The sequence below is a fragment of the Larimichthys crocea genome, chromosome XXIV (assembly GCF_000972845.2).
Source record: "Larimichthys crocea isolate SSNF chromosome XXIV, L_crocea_2.0, whole genome shotgun sequence".
NCBI classification, from domain to species: Eukaryota; Metazoa; Chordata; class Actinopteri; family Sciaenidae; genus Larimichthys; species Larimichthys crocea.
This window is the reverse complement of record NC_040034.1, coordinates 2,599,796-2,617,939: the sequence shown is the minus strand read 5'-3', so window position 1 is coordinate 2,617,939 and position 18,144 is coordinate 2,599,796. Positions and strand designations below refer to the sequence as shown.

Sequence of the window (18,144 nt, the reverse complement as noted above, 5' to 3'; positions counted from 1 at the left end):
ACAGTGCTAACCACTGGGACAAACTGGGACTCCTACATGCATGACCATATTTTCACGAGTGTATAATCCCCTGAAAATAAGAATATTTTTGTTTTTATTACTTGAAAATGAGCCTTTTATATCTAGAGGAGGAGCGGGAGTGTTGACACACTGTGTTTCTACAGTAGTAGTTTCTACACCGGCTCTAGATCTTTCTCCTCGATGATAGGAAGGCGAGGGCGAGGTGATGAGATCGCCATTTTTGTCCCGCTGATTTGAATCCCCCCCGCCTCACACTCACGACAGCATTTAAGAAATCGTCTTCCCACAGGAAACCCAACAATAAGCAGGTTACTCGAGTGCATGTACACACACTGACGGTGTTTAACCACAGCAGTGTGTGGCAGGGTGTTGCTGAAACAGCTCCCGATTCTTGCTCTACCTCCTTTCGGATAAACAAATACATTAAAAAAATAAACAAAGAGCGTCGAGTATGAGCTCGATTTGCTTGAGGAAATCATTAGTCAAGCAGATGAGGACCTTAAAATAGCACAGAGTGATTATTGACTGCTGAATGGAGGTTCTGTCCTGTCATTATTTGACCGTCATCATACATCTCTCCCCAAGTAATTTCAGATTACGCCGCGTTTCAACAGACATAATTGAGGTTATTTTTGCGAGGGCTGCAGATGTTGTTCCTGTCTCAACATAATTACATGTTCTGCATTCCACCGGGGCCTCACAAAGGTTTATCCTCCTCACCCAAAATCATACCACAAATTACCCAACCCGAAATATGCAAAGCCGCAGCAACCCATTAAAAACTTAACTTTCCATTCACGTCTCGATCCATAGACCCCCCGCGCCCGCCCGCGGCTGTTCAACTCCAAACTTTCAGAGAATTTAGAGCGCATATTAGACACGATGTAATTAGCAATTTGTTCTTTTGGTTAACCTCGCTCAGATGGATGTGAACGTCTGTTTACTGGAGGTCAGGGAGCATGGGCGGTGCCTCAAAGATTGGATCCATTTTTATCAGTATTGGCCCTTCCACATGGAGGATAATTGCTCCAACTGTCCGGTCATCCATCAGAAGAGACGAAAACGTCTTTAATCTCAGATAATTTGAGAATAATTTGGCAGAAGATTCAGTTTCTCATGGTGAGTTAAAGCTTCGAGTTTAGTAACAACGCCGATCACCGGCGAGCCGATTACAGAGTTGTAATCTTTAAATGTTCTTACGCTGGATTTGTCCAAAACGACTTTATAATTAGGTTTACACAACTCGATTGGAAACTTGACTTGTTTGTTTATAAGCTGGCTTTAGAGTAAGCTGGCCACGGCTACTGTGCTCTGCAGCACAAGAGTTGCAGCCCGTCTCTGAAGCTTTCATTAGTATCTGGCACCTTCGTGTGAATAAAACGGTCGGGGAGTGATGGTGGCTCGTTTTACGAGCGCTTATTGATTTCCTTCTTAATCTATTTTTAATCTAATAGTAACATAGTGGAGCTGCCATTATTTTTCACTTTAATACACAACAGCCACAGTTTCTTATGTAGTGTATTACTAATCTACGAATGTCTCATAAACAGTGCTGAGCTCGTCTGATCTGCTCTTCTTTATCAAGCTTCATAACAAATCGGGTTTATCCATAAAATCTGTACAGATGTATGTATTTTAGAAACTTTAGCATTGTCGCTGCTTCCCGTAGTTGTTTGACAGTAAAGGTGCGTTCAGGCAGGACCCGGCGCTGCAGTGAAACACAGGTGTTTCCATTCATTTGAGTGGCGGTAGTGCGTTTTGGCCACAGTGACCTGCAGAAAAGTTGCCAATCAGACACTCAGACCGGTCAAACCTCCACAGTCACGTACTCAGCTTCTAAATCCGAGTCTGACTCGCAGTTTACGCTGCAAAATAGCGACACAAAGAAGTTTAATTTGGTTTAGAGAAAAAGTGACAGAGAGACATGGGCAGCGAATGAGAGTGAGCGAGCGTCGGCCTCAATAAAGTCGGTTAATCAGCAGAATAAAATATTATTTACGGATGGTTTCACAGGGGTTACAAAGAGACACACCTCCAGCAGATCCTGTCTGAATGTACCCTACATCCACCTCTGCCTAGTGTGGTGTTATTATTATTATTAACAGCAGCAAGTTTCTTTAACCTATTGCAGCAAGGCAACAATAAAGTACATGAACTAACTGTGATGCTAAATATTCATAAATAACCACCAATGCATGGAATAGAAAATAAATAAAGCCTGACATTTATGTTGCAGGGACAACGAGTGGTTTTGTTGTTATGTGTGTGAAGAGAAGACGAGTAATCGATCAGTGATTCAGAACGTTTACTCCTCCCGTGATGAAACCGTGCGTGCCGTCCTCACCTGAGGCGTGAAGATTTTGGGGTTGGACAGGAAGTGATGGCGGAACACTTTGATGATGAGGTCGAGCTCTCGCAGGTACTGCCGCTCCTCCGCGATTTCAAGCCTCACCAGGTCGTCGTACGTGAGTTCCCCGGAGGACGACGGCTCCTCCGTGCACTGAGACATCAGGCCGATGTCCTCCTCCTGATCGAACATGTCCATCAAAACCTGGAGGCGGACGACGGAAACGTTCAGTCAACCAAAACAAAACATTTCCTTCAGCTTTTTTTCAGCGTTCCTCACGAATACTCACCTTGTCCGCACACATGGACACCTTGATGTCCTGCTGGCTGATCTCGTAGTGCCGGATGTTGCCGACATAGTTGCCCGCCAGCTTCAGTATGTCTGCTGATATGTATTCAAGCACAGCCACGATGTACAGGGAAACATGGTAGTCTACTTTATAGCCCAAAACCTCCTGTTGGGTCAAAAAAAGGCAGAATAAAAACACGTATTACTACACGGCAGCTCAAGATTATTCTTATCGTACATCTGAAGCTGAATCAGTTCTGGGCAGTTCAATTAGTCTGAGCAATGCTGTCAAAATAGTAAGCTAAAATTAGATTTTTTTTTTCCCGGCAAGTGCAGCAACTTTCTGGAACTTGCATCAGAGTTGACCGTGTCTTATAAGAATGTGGCAATCTTAACATTTGATTCATCAAGTGGCTACGTGACCGCGCTTCAGTCTTTTTACCTTAAGCAGTGGGTGGATCTTGTCCACGGGGAGAAGTAACGGGTTTCTCCTTTTGCGTTTCTCGATAGCTGACTGGGCGTCAGCGATCGCCCACTTATCTATAGGGTGGGGAAAGGTTTTCTGGACCCGTTCCTGGAAAGAAAGGAAAATATTGTGTCTTAATTTGGAAGCATTAAGATGACTGAAAGCTGCATCGCACATAAGTACTCAATTAGTCATGTGGAATGATTAAAACTTTGTTTAAGTCACAGACAGTCGAGCTGAATCTACGACATGTTACGATGCTCCGTAAAAAAATGCCGTACCTCCACATCCTGCACGGAGCGAGGCTGGGCCACGCACAGCATGTTGAGCAGCTGCAGGATCAGCTCCTCGATGTGCTGCAGGGCATCCTCCTTCGCCAAGAGGGTTGGGTGGACCTGCTTCTGCACCTGAACATAAAGAGAGAGAGAGAGAGATGAGTGACCGATACGACGAGATCTAAGAAAGCGAAACACGACGTTTACATGATGTCAACTGAAAATGATCGTAACACCTGGTATGAGCCTCGGTTAGGCCCGGGTCATGTTTAATGACGTCAAGACGACAAGTACAGACAATGACTGACTGAAGACGAACGCCTCCTCCTGGTCTCGAAGGGTCATATTGGTGGTTTTTGCATGTTTCAGCCCATTGACTGCAAATTATACGTCATTTTCCAAAGTGTGCCATAAACACGGCAGTTTCTATTTACTGCACGACTGTGAAAAATCAACCTGTGTCACCCGTAGGTTTCTGTAAAGACGTGCATCATCTGCAGACCTGAGGCGGACTGAATAACACAGGGGTGCTCAAATAAGACACCCACCTGTCAATCAAAGCGTCCACGCTCTTAATCCTGCATAACTTTAAGCCTTAATATAATGTGAACAGGTGAGTTGTATATAAATTCACCCTCAGTACAGTTGTCATGAACGGGGAAATTAGCTACAGAGACCAAAACTGTTTTTTGTACCAGGCTGTAAACATGTTTATTTCTGCTGTGAAGTTGGACATTTGAACATGGGGACTTATGGAGACTGACTCACTTCTGGAGCCAGCCTCAGGTGGACGTTAGAGGCATCACATCACGGAGGATAAACACGCTTTAACGGTGTTTCAATGTAGCTTTTAAAAGACGGAAAACAACCTGATTCACACTGATTTCCACGTTGATTTACCGACAGCACAATCTGTGAATGCAAAACCTTCGAGCCGCTGACAATCAAGGCAGAATTTTTCAAAACTGTGCCTGCTAACAGATGAAAAAACAAAAAGAAACTGAGTACAAATCAAATCTAAAACATATGAAACGCTGTGTGAAACCTGTCAGCACATCCACTCTCCATCCAGCCAATTATTATTCAGCTTTAAAATTAGACACTGCTACATCACAAACATGTCCACGTGTCCAAAAAAAGAGACATGTATTCAAACAGGTATCTTCTGCTGGTTCATGAAGTCATCCAGGCTTTGTCGGTTCATTGGACAGTGGGTGGAGAAGAAGGTGTGGTTTTCTAGGTGCCGACAGCAGAAGAGAAGGTGTGGCATCATTAGGTCTACGAATGGAAAGAGAAGAAGAAGAAGAACAACCTCCCCCCTCTTCCTCTCTCCCTCCCAAAACCTCCAACTCCAACCTCCTAAAAGCTGTTGTCATTCGGGCCGTGCCCTCTCGCAGGAATGCTGTCAGTTGAGATACTATTATAGCACCCAGAGCAGACTCAGAGAGAGGGGGAGAGGTGGATAGAAAGACAGCCTAACATTTACTCTCCACTCACAAAAGCCCGGCCTGTTCACATGCTAGTGATGGAATTACCCCTGGCGTGTAGTAAAGTGGGGCATTATGATGACAAAAACGTTGCCCCCGGATTAAGGAATGTGAGAGGAGAGTTAAAAAGGTCAGCGCAGACCGAGCGGCGTGCATTCTTGCGCTCTGACTTAACGGGAGACGCAGCGACGGGGCAGGATGTCCACTCCGTGCCTCAAGTTTGAGTTCGTAACAGAAGGTGAAAGTCTCACTCAATAAATAAAAAGACCCCCACTGTTTATCTGAGATCAGACTCTTTAACTACGCTCAGATGCCGGAGCTGGAAAATCTGAAGCCACAGCTTGGCCTCGTTTACGTTTTCTGTACGTCATTTTCTGTTTTGATGCACACTCACAAGACCTAACGGTTATAAATAAGGCCACAACTTGGAAAGAATAAATATATATACATATATCAAAGAAGAAGTAGGTTATGAGATATAGTCTCTTAAACCACAAATAGGCACTTGACCAAATTCCACAGGACACCAGGAGCTGTGAGTCACCACGCTGAAACTACGGGGGTTTCCCCTGACTCCATTCACAGAATAGTTTGGCCCGTTTCTGAGAGGCCCACGTCCAACAAGTGTCGTCTATCTGCAACAATGTCAGGATGGGAGACGCAGCAACGAAAATATACGAGTTTCACTGTCATTCGAATAAAAGATATAACAGAGAAAGTGAATTCAGACTGTAACACTCTCTCACCGACATACGAGAGAGTCCTCGTCCACGTCAGTCGATTCATGGAAATTTAATTTATTTTCTGGTTTGTGTTGTTTGAAACTGAAGATCTTTGACAATCATTGATGTCTTCTTCTGTGACCAAAGTGTCAAAATTCAGCAGTTTCAGTTTCACGCATGTAAATATGTTCTGATATTTTTAGTTTTGTGTGATAATACACTGAATATTTCGTGGGTTTTTTGGACTGTTTGGTTGGAAATAAGAAGAATTTAAAGGTCCAGTGTGTGAGATTGAAAAGGCGCCATTGGCAGAACGTGAATATAAGATTCATCAGTATGTTTTTTATTAGTGTATAATGAAAATAATAATTATTGAGCTTTTTATATCCACAGTCAGAGCGTTGAAACAGCAAATACTGAGTTTTTCTTACATGCTTGGAAAGTCGCTGCACAGGTGCACGCTAAACTCTACACACTGGATCTTTAACGTCACTATTTTTGAACATTTCATAGACCAGATCTGAAACATAATGCACAAGCAGATGAATCAATATTTAAAAAACAACCTTTATTAGCAAAAAGCTGAATCTCTGGTTTGTGACGACACTTTAAAGACGAGCTGCGTCTAAATCGAGGGGCTGAAAGCAGAGCGTGGTCATGTGCAGGTATGACTGCAGCTCGGTGTATTTACAGTACCGCTGAAACTCGATCCTAATGGGTGATGGATGTAACATGGTCTAATATAGTTGGCGGCGGTGGCGGCGGTGGACACTGAAGTAAGCGCGGAAAAGTGAAAGCAATCGAGTGGGACCTCCTTAAAAACACGAGCAGAGACGAGAGGCTGACTGTATCATGGAAACAGAAACAACCACGGCATCTGAAATATGCTCGAGATCGCCCGTCATGCAAAGCACAGTGAACTATTTCTGGTGTGAAGTAGCAACGTAAACGCTGATAAATCCTCCATGACAATCAGAAATGTAAGTTTGTAGCTAAATGAGGGAATTAAAACACCTGGCAGCCGACCTGAGGCGCCTGGGTGCTCAAACAAACCATCTGTAACGACACCTACCTGTCAATCAAAGCGTCCACGCTCTTAATCCTGCATAACTTTAAGCCTTAGGGATAGTTACCTGGATTTTTAATTGATTTTCTGATTGACAGAAGCATAAATTAGCAACTATTTGAACCAATGAATAATTGTTTTTGGTCGTTCTTCTTCTGAAATGAGAATTTGCTGCTCCTCTTTTTAATATCTGACAATAAACTGAATATTTCACTCGTTTTTTTTGTCATTTTTAATAAATAATGAGCAGATTAATGCTCAGGAATGAAAATAAATCGATATCAGTCAGATTTACGCACATCGTTTCATTTTATATCTCTCCACTTGCCTCTGATTGTACATTTAGTATCTTTTTGACTGTTTGTCAGACAAAACAAATTGTTTCAAGATGATATGCTCGAGAAAAAACACTCAAGATGAATCGATAACGAAGACAATACTCCGCTGCAGGCGAACATTAATAATCGAAATCCTTCGCTGGACGTAGTCAGAATGAACAGAATCTCAATCATGTGTGAGGTTTTCATGCACATCCTTCTGTGCCATGTCGAGGTGTTCAGTTTCATGGGTCAGCTCCATTAAGAAAGGGAAGGGTAGCGTACAGGAAGTCCCAGCGCTCGCTCACTCTCCCTTTCCCTCCTCCACCTCCTCCTCCTCCACCACCACCTCCTCCCTTTGCCTTGTTCTCTACGCACACAGAGCGAAGCCCCCGGGGAGAGCAGATCATAGCAGCAGACTGAGAGGTATTGATGTGCATGTACGAGGCAGCAGCAGCAGGCTCATACTCCGCACACAGACTGGAGCTGAGCCAAACCAGGAGAGGGAAAACCAGGATTCACAGGCAGACAAAAAGCACCAGGAAAAAATCCGACTGGTTAATGTTTCATCCACAACCCCTGACAGCTACAGAAGTACAGCCATTTCTGGCTCGAGTGCAAATATTAAGACCACACACACACAGAGCAAAAAAATTCACAGACGTCCTAAAGATGTTATTGTCAGAGCTGGATTAACGTGTTCATAACAAACGTTTAATCATTGAAGTTGTGAGAACACAAGCTGATGTTTATGATTATTTAAACAATCCGCGTGTCGATTATTTTCTCGTTTAACTGATTAAATTCACATCAGCATTAATCAGTGTGAAGTAAACAGTGCAAAAGCCAAAAATATTCAGTTTATAAAGCTGGAAACAGAGACTTGATTCATGATGCAGTTAATAGAATATCAAAGTAAAGTAATCGATTATCTAACTAATTATAAACAGCTTTAGTTTGATGCTTTTTTTCCTGTTTTGTATCTTTGTAAATTAAACATCCAACGCTGAAAAGTCAGTGTCACGTCGAGGGCGCAACACGACCAAGTGTTTCAGAAGTGTTTGGCCGACGACAGATTTGGTCGTTTTTTCTGGCTGACGTGCTTCTAAATATGCAAATATGTCACAATTGTTTTGCCTAATTGGAAGTTCGCAGGGGGTGTTTTATTTTGGAAATCGACCGGATTCTGTGTCTGACTTCCTGTTAGCTCGAGCTGCTCTGTGCAGATTGACACGATCTGCTTCGCGGCGCTTCAAGCGTCGACTTCGAGCAGCCGGGATCAGCTCCGGCGGTCGCACACATGGAACGCACCGCATCCGGAGTTTAGCCTTTAGTATATAACACATGATGAGTCGAAACAAGCGATTTAAAAAGACATCAGCGTTACAATTTCCTGACATCTTACAGCTAAAACAATAAACTGATTAACTGATGAGAATCTGTGCATACGTGCAAAAGGTCGACCACACACGGAGCAGAAATCATTTCTCTCAAAGCTTTCCTGAACCGCAGACGAACGGCGACGCAGCATGGACAAGTCGCCAGCTCATCGCAGGGCACACGGAGATAAACAACAGGACATTAAATGTATATTATCACGTTCAGCAAACCCTTTTTTGGAACTCATCAAATCAAGACGTCTGTAGAGACTCTGTGTCGTGGAACAACAGATATGAGAGTTATTAACGCGGCGTCTTAAACGTTACGCTGCAACGCGCTCTGCCACGACACGCTGACATAATGAGACCTGACAGAAAAGACAATGGAGCAGACTGTGTGGCGTACGAGTGAAAGTGAAGGCGGCGCGGGGGGGGAAAAAGAAAAATGTGATCGTTGGAAAAGTACACGCAGCAGATCTCCGGACCACAGACATTTCACCTCAAAACATATTTCATTACTCCCAAAAAAGTGCGACATCATCAGAAGCGTCGAGTCGCGAAGATTGACACAAATTTGTCGAAACAGAGAAGAAGAAGATGCAGCACTGTCACACACGTGTGGATCAGGTGTGTGTGTGTGTGTGTGTGTGTGTGTGTGTGTGTGTGTGTGTGTGTGTGCTGCTGGTGAAAGAGCAGAAAAAGTTGGAGGTAATAATCGAGGACGGACGGTGTTAATACAGGGTTAACATTTCTAATTCAATTGATTATTCTCCTGGCTGTGTATACGGGGCTGCATCAGGCTCAGGTTGCAGGTAATGTGGCTAGTGTGTGTGTGTGTGTGTGTGTGTGTGTGTGTGTGTGTGTGTGTGTGTGTGTGTAGATGTGGGGGTTGGGATTGTTATTATACCCGAGCATGTGTCACTGTTTGTGATTCATGCCATGACATCATCTGCCATTACAACCAGACTGTCTGGGGAACCATAGGGCAGAGATCAAGACAACACACACACACACACACAAAAGATGCATGGTGCAGACATACAGGACACACACACACACACACACCAAAGACAAAAGACACATAAACATAGATAATCCTTTAGACACACACCAATACAAACACAGACGCAGCAAAAAACTTACTACACATGCAGACAAACAAACACACGTGTGCACAACAAGGACACACACACACACACACACACACACACACACACACACACACCCCTGACATTTAGCTGGCCCTCCCCACAATCACATCATCAAGACAACAATCGCTGGCGGTCGTGCCGTCCACAGCTCGCAGCCTCACCGTGACCTCGGTCCGACCTGACCCACTGACCCGTGCCGACCTGCGTCCACCTCCACCCACCCACCCCCGCCTGAACCCGGTGTGAGGACGGACTGATGGTCACAGACTTGATTCAATAATCTGGAAAAGGATGGAGGGTGGGTTGGAGGGGGGGTGGACGTGTGGATTAATCAGCCCCGTGTTCCTGTGTCTGTGGACGGGCCCTCGAGGCTGGTGCACAGGAAGTGCAACCTGTTACCGGGAACATCCTGTCCAATCAACACGCTCAACCCACATGCTGCAGATTGTGAGTCCACCACCGTACCACGGCGGAGTTCGACTCCAACCCACGGCTGTTCGCTGCCTGTCGCCCAGCCCGGTTTCCTGTCACGATCTAAATAAAAGCATAAAAAACTATAAAACAAATTAAATTAAAGGGGGGATAACGGTTGAGGGCGACGCTCTAATGGTCTAATGAGTTGACTTGTTGGAATAAACCCAGAGTTCAACATCTGCAGTAAACTTGAAAGCAACTCGTCTGTCTGAGGTCGAGCGCCGGCGTCCCTGCTTCAAGTCTTACTCTACCTTTGTTGCCTTACATCATCCCTGACCTCTCTCCTCACTTCCTGTCCGTGCTTGTAATAAAGTCATAAATGCCTAAAATAAAGAAATCTGTAATTACGACTACAACCAGCAGGACAGAATTGGATGTAGGCCGCATGTATAAAGTTACACTGTAACTGTGTTTACTTGTTGTTTGAAGTCGCCTCCTTTATCTCACACTGATGTCATTTAATGAAGTTATGGAGTGACAGTGCAATGTCATTTCTTTTATGGTATAATACGTCACCCACGTGTTCAGGAGAGACGTGGAGGCTCTGCCCGCCGTCATGTTGTTAATCTAAAAGGTGGATCATCGACCTGACGCCTGGTTGCTCAAACAAACCATCTGTAACAACACCCACCTGTCAATCAAAGCGTCCACGCTCTTAATCCTGCATAACTTTAAGCCTTAATATAATGTGAACAGGTGAGTTGTATATAAATTAGAGTTGCACGATACCCACGGTACCCCGCGATGCCAAATCATAACCGTCGCTACTATACTAGAAATTTTACACGACGGTACTACCGTGGATTACTATACTACCGGTGCCAGTCTCCGCTACATAGCGGCCGCCTCTGCTCTCCTCCCGGCTTCTCACTGCATGCTACTCCTTTGTAAACAAACCAAAATTGAACCGCAACCGAACTACACAGCTGCTGAATGATTGGCTGTTTGCCTGTTACTGGTGACGTCCAGGGATATGATTTCGCACGCTGGGTCCGCCCGTCTTTGTGATGGCTGTTCGTGTGTTTTCTGCGCAAGAACGAACTCCACGAAGACAGCTCCGTTCGATAGAAAACCCGCTTCAAAACAAACAACAAGCTAAAGTTCTGTCTCGCCCAGACACGAGACAACACACTCACCATGGCAGAAGCACCGAGGCCGCGCAGCGAGTCTGCCGTGGCGTCTTCGTCAGTGGCAACACTAATTTTGCTTAAAAAAAACAAACATCGTTGTTTCAAACTAACTTGTACAAATACATTGCAGTTTATAAAATATAATAAAAAAAGGCAGCCAGTATCGGCTTGTTAATACCCGGAACCGCGATACTTTGTCTGGTATAGTATCGTGGTTACTCATTTTAGTATCGTGACAACTCTAATAGAAATTCACCCTCAGTACAGTTGTCATGAACGGGGAAATTAGCTACAGAGACCAAAACTGTTTTTTGTACCAGGCTGTAAACATGTTTATTTCTGGAGCCAGCCTCGAGTGGCTGCTCGAAGAACTGCAATTTTTTGGCACTTCATAGCCAGGCAGGTTAGCAGCCCGGGTTAAATTCCAGCCTGTGGTCCCTGGCTGCATGTCGTCCCCTTTCTGTCTCTAAAATATAAATAAGAGACATAAAAAGCCCCAAAATAAAAAGTACTGACATCTTTCGCTCACAGCAGAGACACTTTGCGTCACCAGAGTTTTTAAAATCATGTTGAACTAAATATCTTTTACATTTATCACTAGTTTCTGACATTTTATAGAGTAAACAATTCATCGATATCTAGAAGATAATCTGTAGATTCATCAATAATGAAAAACATCTTTGACTCAACTCCTTAAAGTGAAAGTTTTTTTTATCTGCTTCATGTCAGATCAAAGGTGAGGTTGATACGAGGAGCTAAAATTAAACTGACACACTAACAGAAGACACGGCAAGACCGGTTTCTGGCACAAAGAGCTTGATAAAGATCTTTATGGATATATTTATAAATATTCTTCGAGCTCAGTGAAGTTTCTGTCTGCTGGTCACACCTGGATAAAAGTGGCAGCAGAAAAAGCTGCAAGTTTTGACCTGTTGTGAAGCCACCATGTCAGGATGAAAATATAAAAGATGACGACGCACACAAACAAACACAGAGCATGCTCGTAACCTGACAGACATCAGCTTTAAAAATGTGCTGCGCTAACGTGCCGATGGAATGAAACTGTAACCCAGCAAAGCTCTGGCTCGTCTCTCGATGCCAGTGAAACAGCAGCCCCGGGGAATGCACAGTTATTATCAACACCGGTGTGTCACAGGCTGGATGACGCTCTTGCACGAGCCGTCGTGATCAAGAATAGCCGGGACGGGTAGACGCAGCAGCTCAGAGACAAACACAGACTCTCCTTCTTCTACTGTGAACACAACGTGACTGTAAAGTTTATGCCTTTACCTCGACACAACGTTCACATTATGACAGACGGGCATCCATTCCATGTGGATGACAGTGTTTTATCGTCAGTGTGTGTACGACAAAGATGCAGTTAGGACCGAGGCACCTGCACCGAGGCCCGTAAGTGTCACTAGCTCACGCTCGGATGTAATATTGCGATTACCAACTTCAATAAAACATCTAATCAAAATATACTCTGCCTTTTTTAATGCTTGTTATTTCCGTTCTGATCTCAGTTTCCATGGAGATACACGGTCTGACTAATACCTGGAAAACAATCAGTCTTATGTGTAATGAACACGGTTTACTACTCCAGGAAGTAGTCCGAGCCTTAGTAACAAACTCGAAACAGAAGATTTGTTGTCCCGTCAAAGCTTTCAAGAGATCGTGGAGTTTCACCAAACTGAATAAATAGCTACACACCTGTGTTAACGAGCTACACACCTGTGTTAACGAGGCACACGCACCTGTGTTAACGAGGCACACACACCTGTGTTAAGGAGCTACACACTTGTGTTAAGGAGCTACACACCTGCGTTAACGAGCTACACACCTGTGTTAACAAGGCACACACACCCGTGTTAAGGAGCTACACACTTGTGTTAAGGAGCTACACACCTGTGTTAAGGAGCTATACACCTGTGTTAACGAGGCACACACACCTGTGTTAAGGAGCTACACACCTGCGTTAACGAGCTACACACCTGTGTTAACGAGCTACACACCTGTGTTAATGAGCTACACACCTGTGGTAACAAGGCACACACGCTTGTGTTAAGGAGCTACACACCTGTGGTAACAAGGCACACACACTTGTGTTAAGGAGCTACACACCTGTGGTAACAAGGCACACACACCTGTGTTAAGGAGCTACACACCTGTGTTAATGAGCTACACACCTGTGTTAATGAGCTACACACCTGTGTTAACGAGGCACACACACCTGTGTTAATGAGGCACAACACCTGTGTTAACGAGCTACACGCCTGTGTTAATGAGGCTGTCTAAAAGCTCCATTAAATCCAGAATATTCATTAAAGAAATTTGTATTACTTTATTAAAAGTTGACTTCCAGTGTAATCATCATATTTATTTTCATGTTTTATATTTTCAGGATGTGACGATGTGGAAATGGCAGCAGTGATGAGTCAGGTGTGCGGTCATGCTGATTTGAGCATGTTGCGAATGTCAGATCGCTTGGTTGGAACGACTTGTTGTATAATTACATTTTTTGTGTATTTTCTGGTGAATGATGAGGAAACAATGTAGAGAAACTTGATGCATTCAGGGGCTGAGACAATGACCATGTATAAACTACAAAAACTACAAGTCCCAGGTGCTTCACAGCTTTACCTCATCATCAGCAGATGTGCAGTTAAGCTTGAATTTCTCACATGTAAACAGACCCACAGTCCTCCAAGAGCTTAAGTACCTTCACAAAGACCTGCACCTGAGAATTACTTTCTTTATCGATTCATCTGTCAGTTCTTTTTTTCAATTAATTGATAAATCATTTAGAGAATTCACCAGAGCCCGAGGTGACGTCTTCAACATGTGTTTTATGTCTAAAAATATGATGATATAAAGGAGAAACTCCTGAAAAAACTCAAATATTTGGCATTTGTGCTTCATAAATGAATCAAAGGAGCACTTGATTATCTGTCTTGGCAACTATGAGTAAATATAAGCTGCAGCTGGAGAAGTGGAGCGATCCAGCACCAGCTGAAGGTGACACCTGCTGTAGCTTGAGCACAAAGTTACTTCGCCTGCACCGGGCTCTGCTCTGAGGAGTGTCTATTAACAGTTTTTTTCTTTAATCCTGCCTGTGAACAACAATCTAAAAACCCATTCTCTGTGGGGTGGAGTCATCCACCCCGTCCATCCACCAGCCGTGGCCTCCTTCACTGACAAGGAAACCCCCCCTTCCTGGTGGACAGCTGTGAAAAACAGCGAGTCACACTCTGTCAAAAAAAAAAAACCCATAACAAACCTCTCGTGCGTCAATCTCTGACAATCTCTGACAGGCTTTCCCTCCGGCGGTTGTGTAACAAGTTGAGACAATGAAACCGCGGCACCGCGGCCCACCACCTGCTCTCGGAGTTTTACCTGATTCATCACACCCTCTCGACTCGCTCGGCGCTGCAGCTTACTGACAGAAACAAAAAGGGGGCTGCTGTTATTTATACACATGATGTCGCTACGTGGGTAATTCCATCACTCCTTATCTCTGTGGGCGCTTTTTGCCTCGGGATGTGTGTGTGTGCCAAATGGTCCATCGCACCAGCATTTGAATAATGAACATGAAAATAAACAGCGTTTCTGATCGCTTTAACGTTACCAGAAGTTCCAAACCGCTATAAAAAGGGAAGGAAGGGGAGAAGATTGTGTGTCAATAACTGATCTGACAGCTGAAGTCTAAACTTTAAACAAACAGGGTAGTTAACCAACTTCATCAAAGCACGCCGTGCTAAAAAGGTAATAACACGGAGAGGTTTAATTTGGATCCTCATGATGTGAAGTTAAAATATGGTCACAGTTCAAGTCTTGGTCTTGAGTTGAGCGAGTTTCTAAATACTAGTCAACAGTAATAACTTGAATTCTTTCGGTAAGTTGGAAGAGATGCATCGTAAATGGAGAAACTGGTTGGATTAAGCGGCACAGGTCGTAAATGCTTTGCTGTTTTACTATGCCACCGTTGCATCGTGAGTTTGTTGTATCGCCGTCGCTCTGAGATATCGAAACCGAGCTTAAAAAGTATCCCCGTCTCTTTGCACGACGACGCAGCTTTTCCACAACAACAGGCTCTTTAACCCATCAGTGACTCCTCTGACCACATCAGGACATGTAAACACGACAAAGGTTTACACGCGGGTTGTTTCGAAGCGGGCAGAGCTTTGTGCATGTGTCTAAACAGTGTGGCTTTTTTGGCGTGTTACCTAATGTTGACAGTGAGACACAGCAGAGCGGCGATAACTTTTAAGTTGAAGCACAAACCGGCATGAGTTTGCAAAGTCTGAGGGAAGCAGGAGGGGAGAGAAAACAGAAAATAAACCTGGCGATGACGGGGAGAAGCCAAGATGATGCAAGAAAAAGAGAAAGAGAGAGAGAGGGGCAGTCAAAAAGGAACTGATACGGGTCAGTCCTGCTGACCAAGGACATTAAAAATCAAAAAGATTTCCTGTGCACAAAGTTTCAATTAGGTCGCTGCTGAGAATGAGGTTGCATTTCTTCGGAAAAAAGGGAGGGAAATTCGACGTGAAACAGCTGCGAGAGTGAGACATCTTTGCTGTTGGACCAAATGGGGAACAAATAAAAAAAAAAGGGAGGTTTGCAACGACACACACACACACACACATCAGATGATGTTTGACAGTGTCTCCAGGACAGTTACTGTCCTGGAGACACTGTCAAACATCATCTAATGTGTGTGATGTGTGGAGGTACCATCAGCACCGTGCATGTTGTTGTTGTTGTTGTTGTTGTTGTTAGGACAGTGTGTGTGTGTGTGTGTGTGTGGGTGGAGGTACCATCAGCACCGTGCATGTTGTTGTTGTTGTTGTTGTGACAGTGTGTGTGTGTGTGTGTGTGTGTGTGTGTGTGTGTGTGTGGTCAACAAAGGTGGTGGGAAAAAAAATAAAAATTCATTATGGGGAACTTGAACTTATTGAATAAACTCGCTGCAGAGGATGAGGACAGCAGTTTCAACACTGATGTGCTGTAACAATCAGCAAAACATGAAACACATTAATTCAGGATTAACAACAACACATGGAGCCGGTCGCATGTGACAGTACACAGGTGTGTGTTTACCTTTCGTAAAGCTTGCACGAAGAGGCCTCTCCATTTGTGACTGTTCTCGTCACTCGAAAAGTCGTATATCTGCTGGGGCTGCATCGCTGTAGCGGCTCCTGGCGTCCTTGCCGTGATCCGGGCTGAACTGTCAGCATCGGCCCCCGGGATAGATGCGTCCTTGTGTGGGGTGGGTCACAGTCCAAGGCGGAGGAGGGGGGAGAAGGGGTGGTGGTGGTGGTGGTGGCAAAAAAATAATAAAGTTTTCACTTAAACAAACACTTGCCAGTCCGGTTCGAAGCGCGAAAGCGAAGCTAAAAGACGCCAAACGAGCACATGCAGCCTGGGAAAGTTCGTTAGCTTCTGCGTGCTAACCGAGGCTAGCTGCTAACCGCGGAGCTAACGGCTAACAACAACAAAGTGTTAAAAAGAAGCTCCCGGCGGGCACAACAAGTCCGACATGAAGCCACCACGCCGGGAGTTTAGCTGGAGGTCAGCTAACTACAGCTACAAGTCACGTTTGGTTTTGTTTTTTTTTTTGCTGCGTCCTTAAAAAAAAAACAAAAACAACAACAACAACAAAAAAAAAACACCTGTAACGTTTAGTTAGCAGGCTAGTTAGCCTTAGCAGCTAACTGGTTGCTACAGGCTGGCCTTCGCTTCCCCGATTTGAATTTATTTATTTATTTGTTTTTATGTTGTGGCACACGACCCGCTCGGCTCCAAACAAGGCACACGTTCTCCTGCGCGGCTCGCTCCACGTTTAGTCATCTTTTTCCGGACGTTAAATCCAGCGTGAAGGCTCCGCGGCTCCTCCGAGAAAACAGCGATCATCAGTCCGAGGCATGTTTTGGTTTCTGTGAGTGAGTGAGCTGGAGCTGCTGCTGCTGTTTGAGGAGCAGACCGAGTCCGAGTCTGATGTTTTTTTGGTTTTGTTGGAAGTTGAAGATGTTCGTACCAACAACTCCGCTGCCCTGCCTGCCCTGACTGACTGACTGTCTGCTGCGCTCTGCGCCGCGCGTCGCTGTCAGGCACGCACGCTGCGTAAATTCACATTTTATTGGACAGAAGAAAAACGAGGCTGGACTTACTGTCTCATTTCATATTCCAGACCCACACACACAATCTATGCACTCGTTTATATATTAAAAACACACACACAAAAAACATAAACATAAAAAATCTCTACTTATCCACTTTCTGTTTATAAAAACATATTATTAAATATATAAACACAAGGTAAATACATGCAAATAAATCCACTTTATTTAAAACCAGTGAATAAATAAATAAATAAATAAATAAATAAATAAATAAAATAGAACGCGGCGTAGCCTATACCTATACCTATATATATGTATAGTTTTTTTGTTTGTTTTACTAGTTTTGCTTTTTAAATAAAGTGGATTTTATTTGCATGTATTTGTCTTGTGTTCCATATGTAATATAATGTGTTATAAACAAGAATGACAACAATGAAAGTGGTAAGAGATTGTATGGGTTTAAGTATCTTTATGGTAGTGTGATTGTTTTTGTGTTATATATAATTAGTGGATTAATTTTATGTGTGATTGTGGGTCTGGAATTGAAATGAGACAGTAAGTCCAGCCTAGTTGTTCTTCTGTCAATAAAATGTGATATACGCAGGCGTGGGTACCTATGGATAGAGATTGATGTTTTACTTACTATATATAATGTTTTTATGGAGTGTACATTTTATATTACTGTTTTAAAATTAAAGTATGATTATATTTGGCAACTGTATTTGCCTTGTGTTAATTAATATTAAAAGTATGTTTTTATAACAGAATACAACATGAAGTGGAATAATGATGAGGACTGATTATTGGAGTAGGCAAGAAAAAAAAAAAAAAAAAAAAAAAAAAAAAAAAAAAAAAAAAAAAAAAAAAAAAAAAAAGGAAAATAGATTTATGATGAGAGA

General features: G+C 43.7%; 1 protein-coding gene across 1 annotated transcript in view; it reads right to left on the bottom strand.

Moving 5' to 3' along the window:
- Positions 1-17,305, bottom strand: part of sos2 (son of sevenless homolog 2 (Drosophila)) — a 33,626-nt gene extending 16,321 nt beyond the window's left edge. The window contains exons 1-5 of the mRNA XM_019277867.2: positions 16,224-17,305; positions 3,404-3,529; positions 3,099-3,230; positions 2,658-2,822; positions 2,366-2,572 (exon numbers count right to left, since the gene is read on the bottom strand). Of these exons, the coding sequence (XP_019133412.1) occupies positions 2,366-2,572; positions 2,658-2,822; positions 3,099-3,230; positions 3,404-3,529; positions 16,224-16,307 (714 nt within the window). The 5' untranslated portion in view covers positions 16,308-17,305. The remainder of the gene's footprint in view (positions 1-2,365; positions 2,573-2,657; positions 2,823-3,098; positions 3,231-3,403; positions 3,530-16,223) is intronic.
- Between the last annotated feature and the right edge of the window lie 839 nt (positions 17,306-18,144).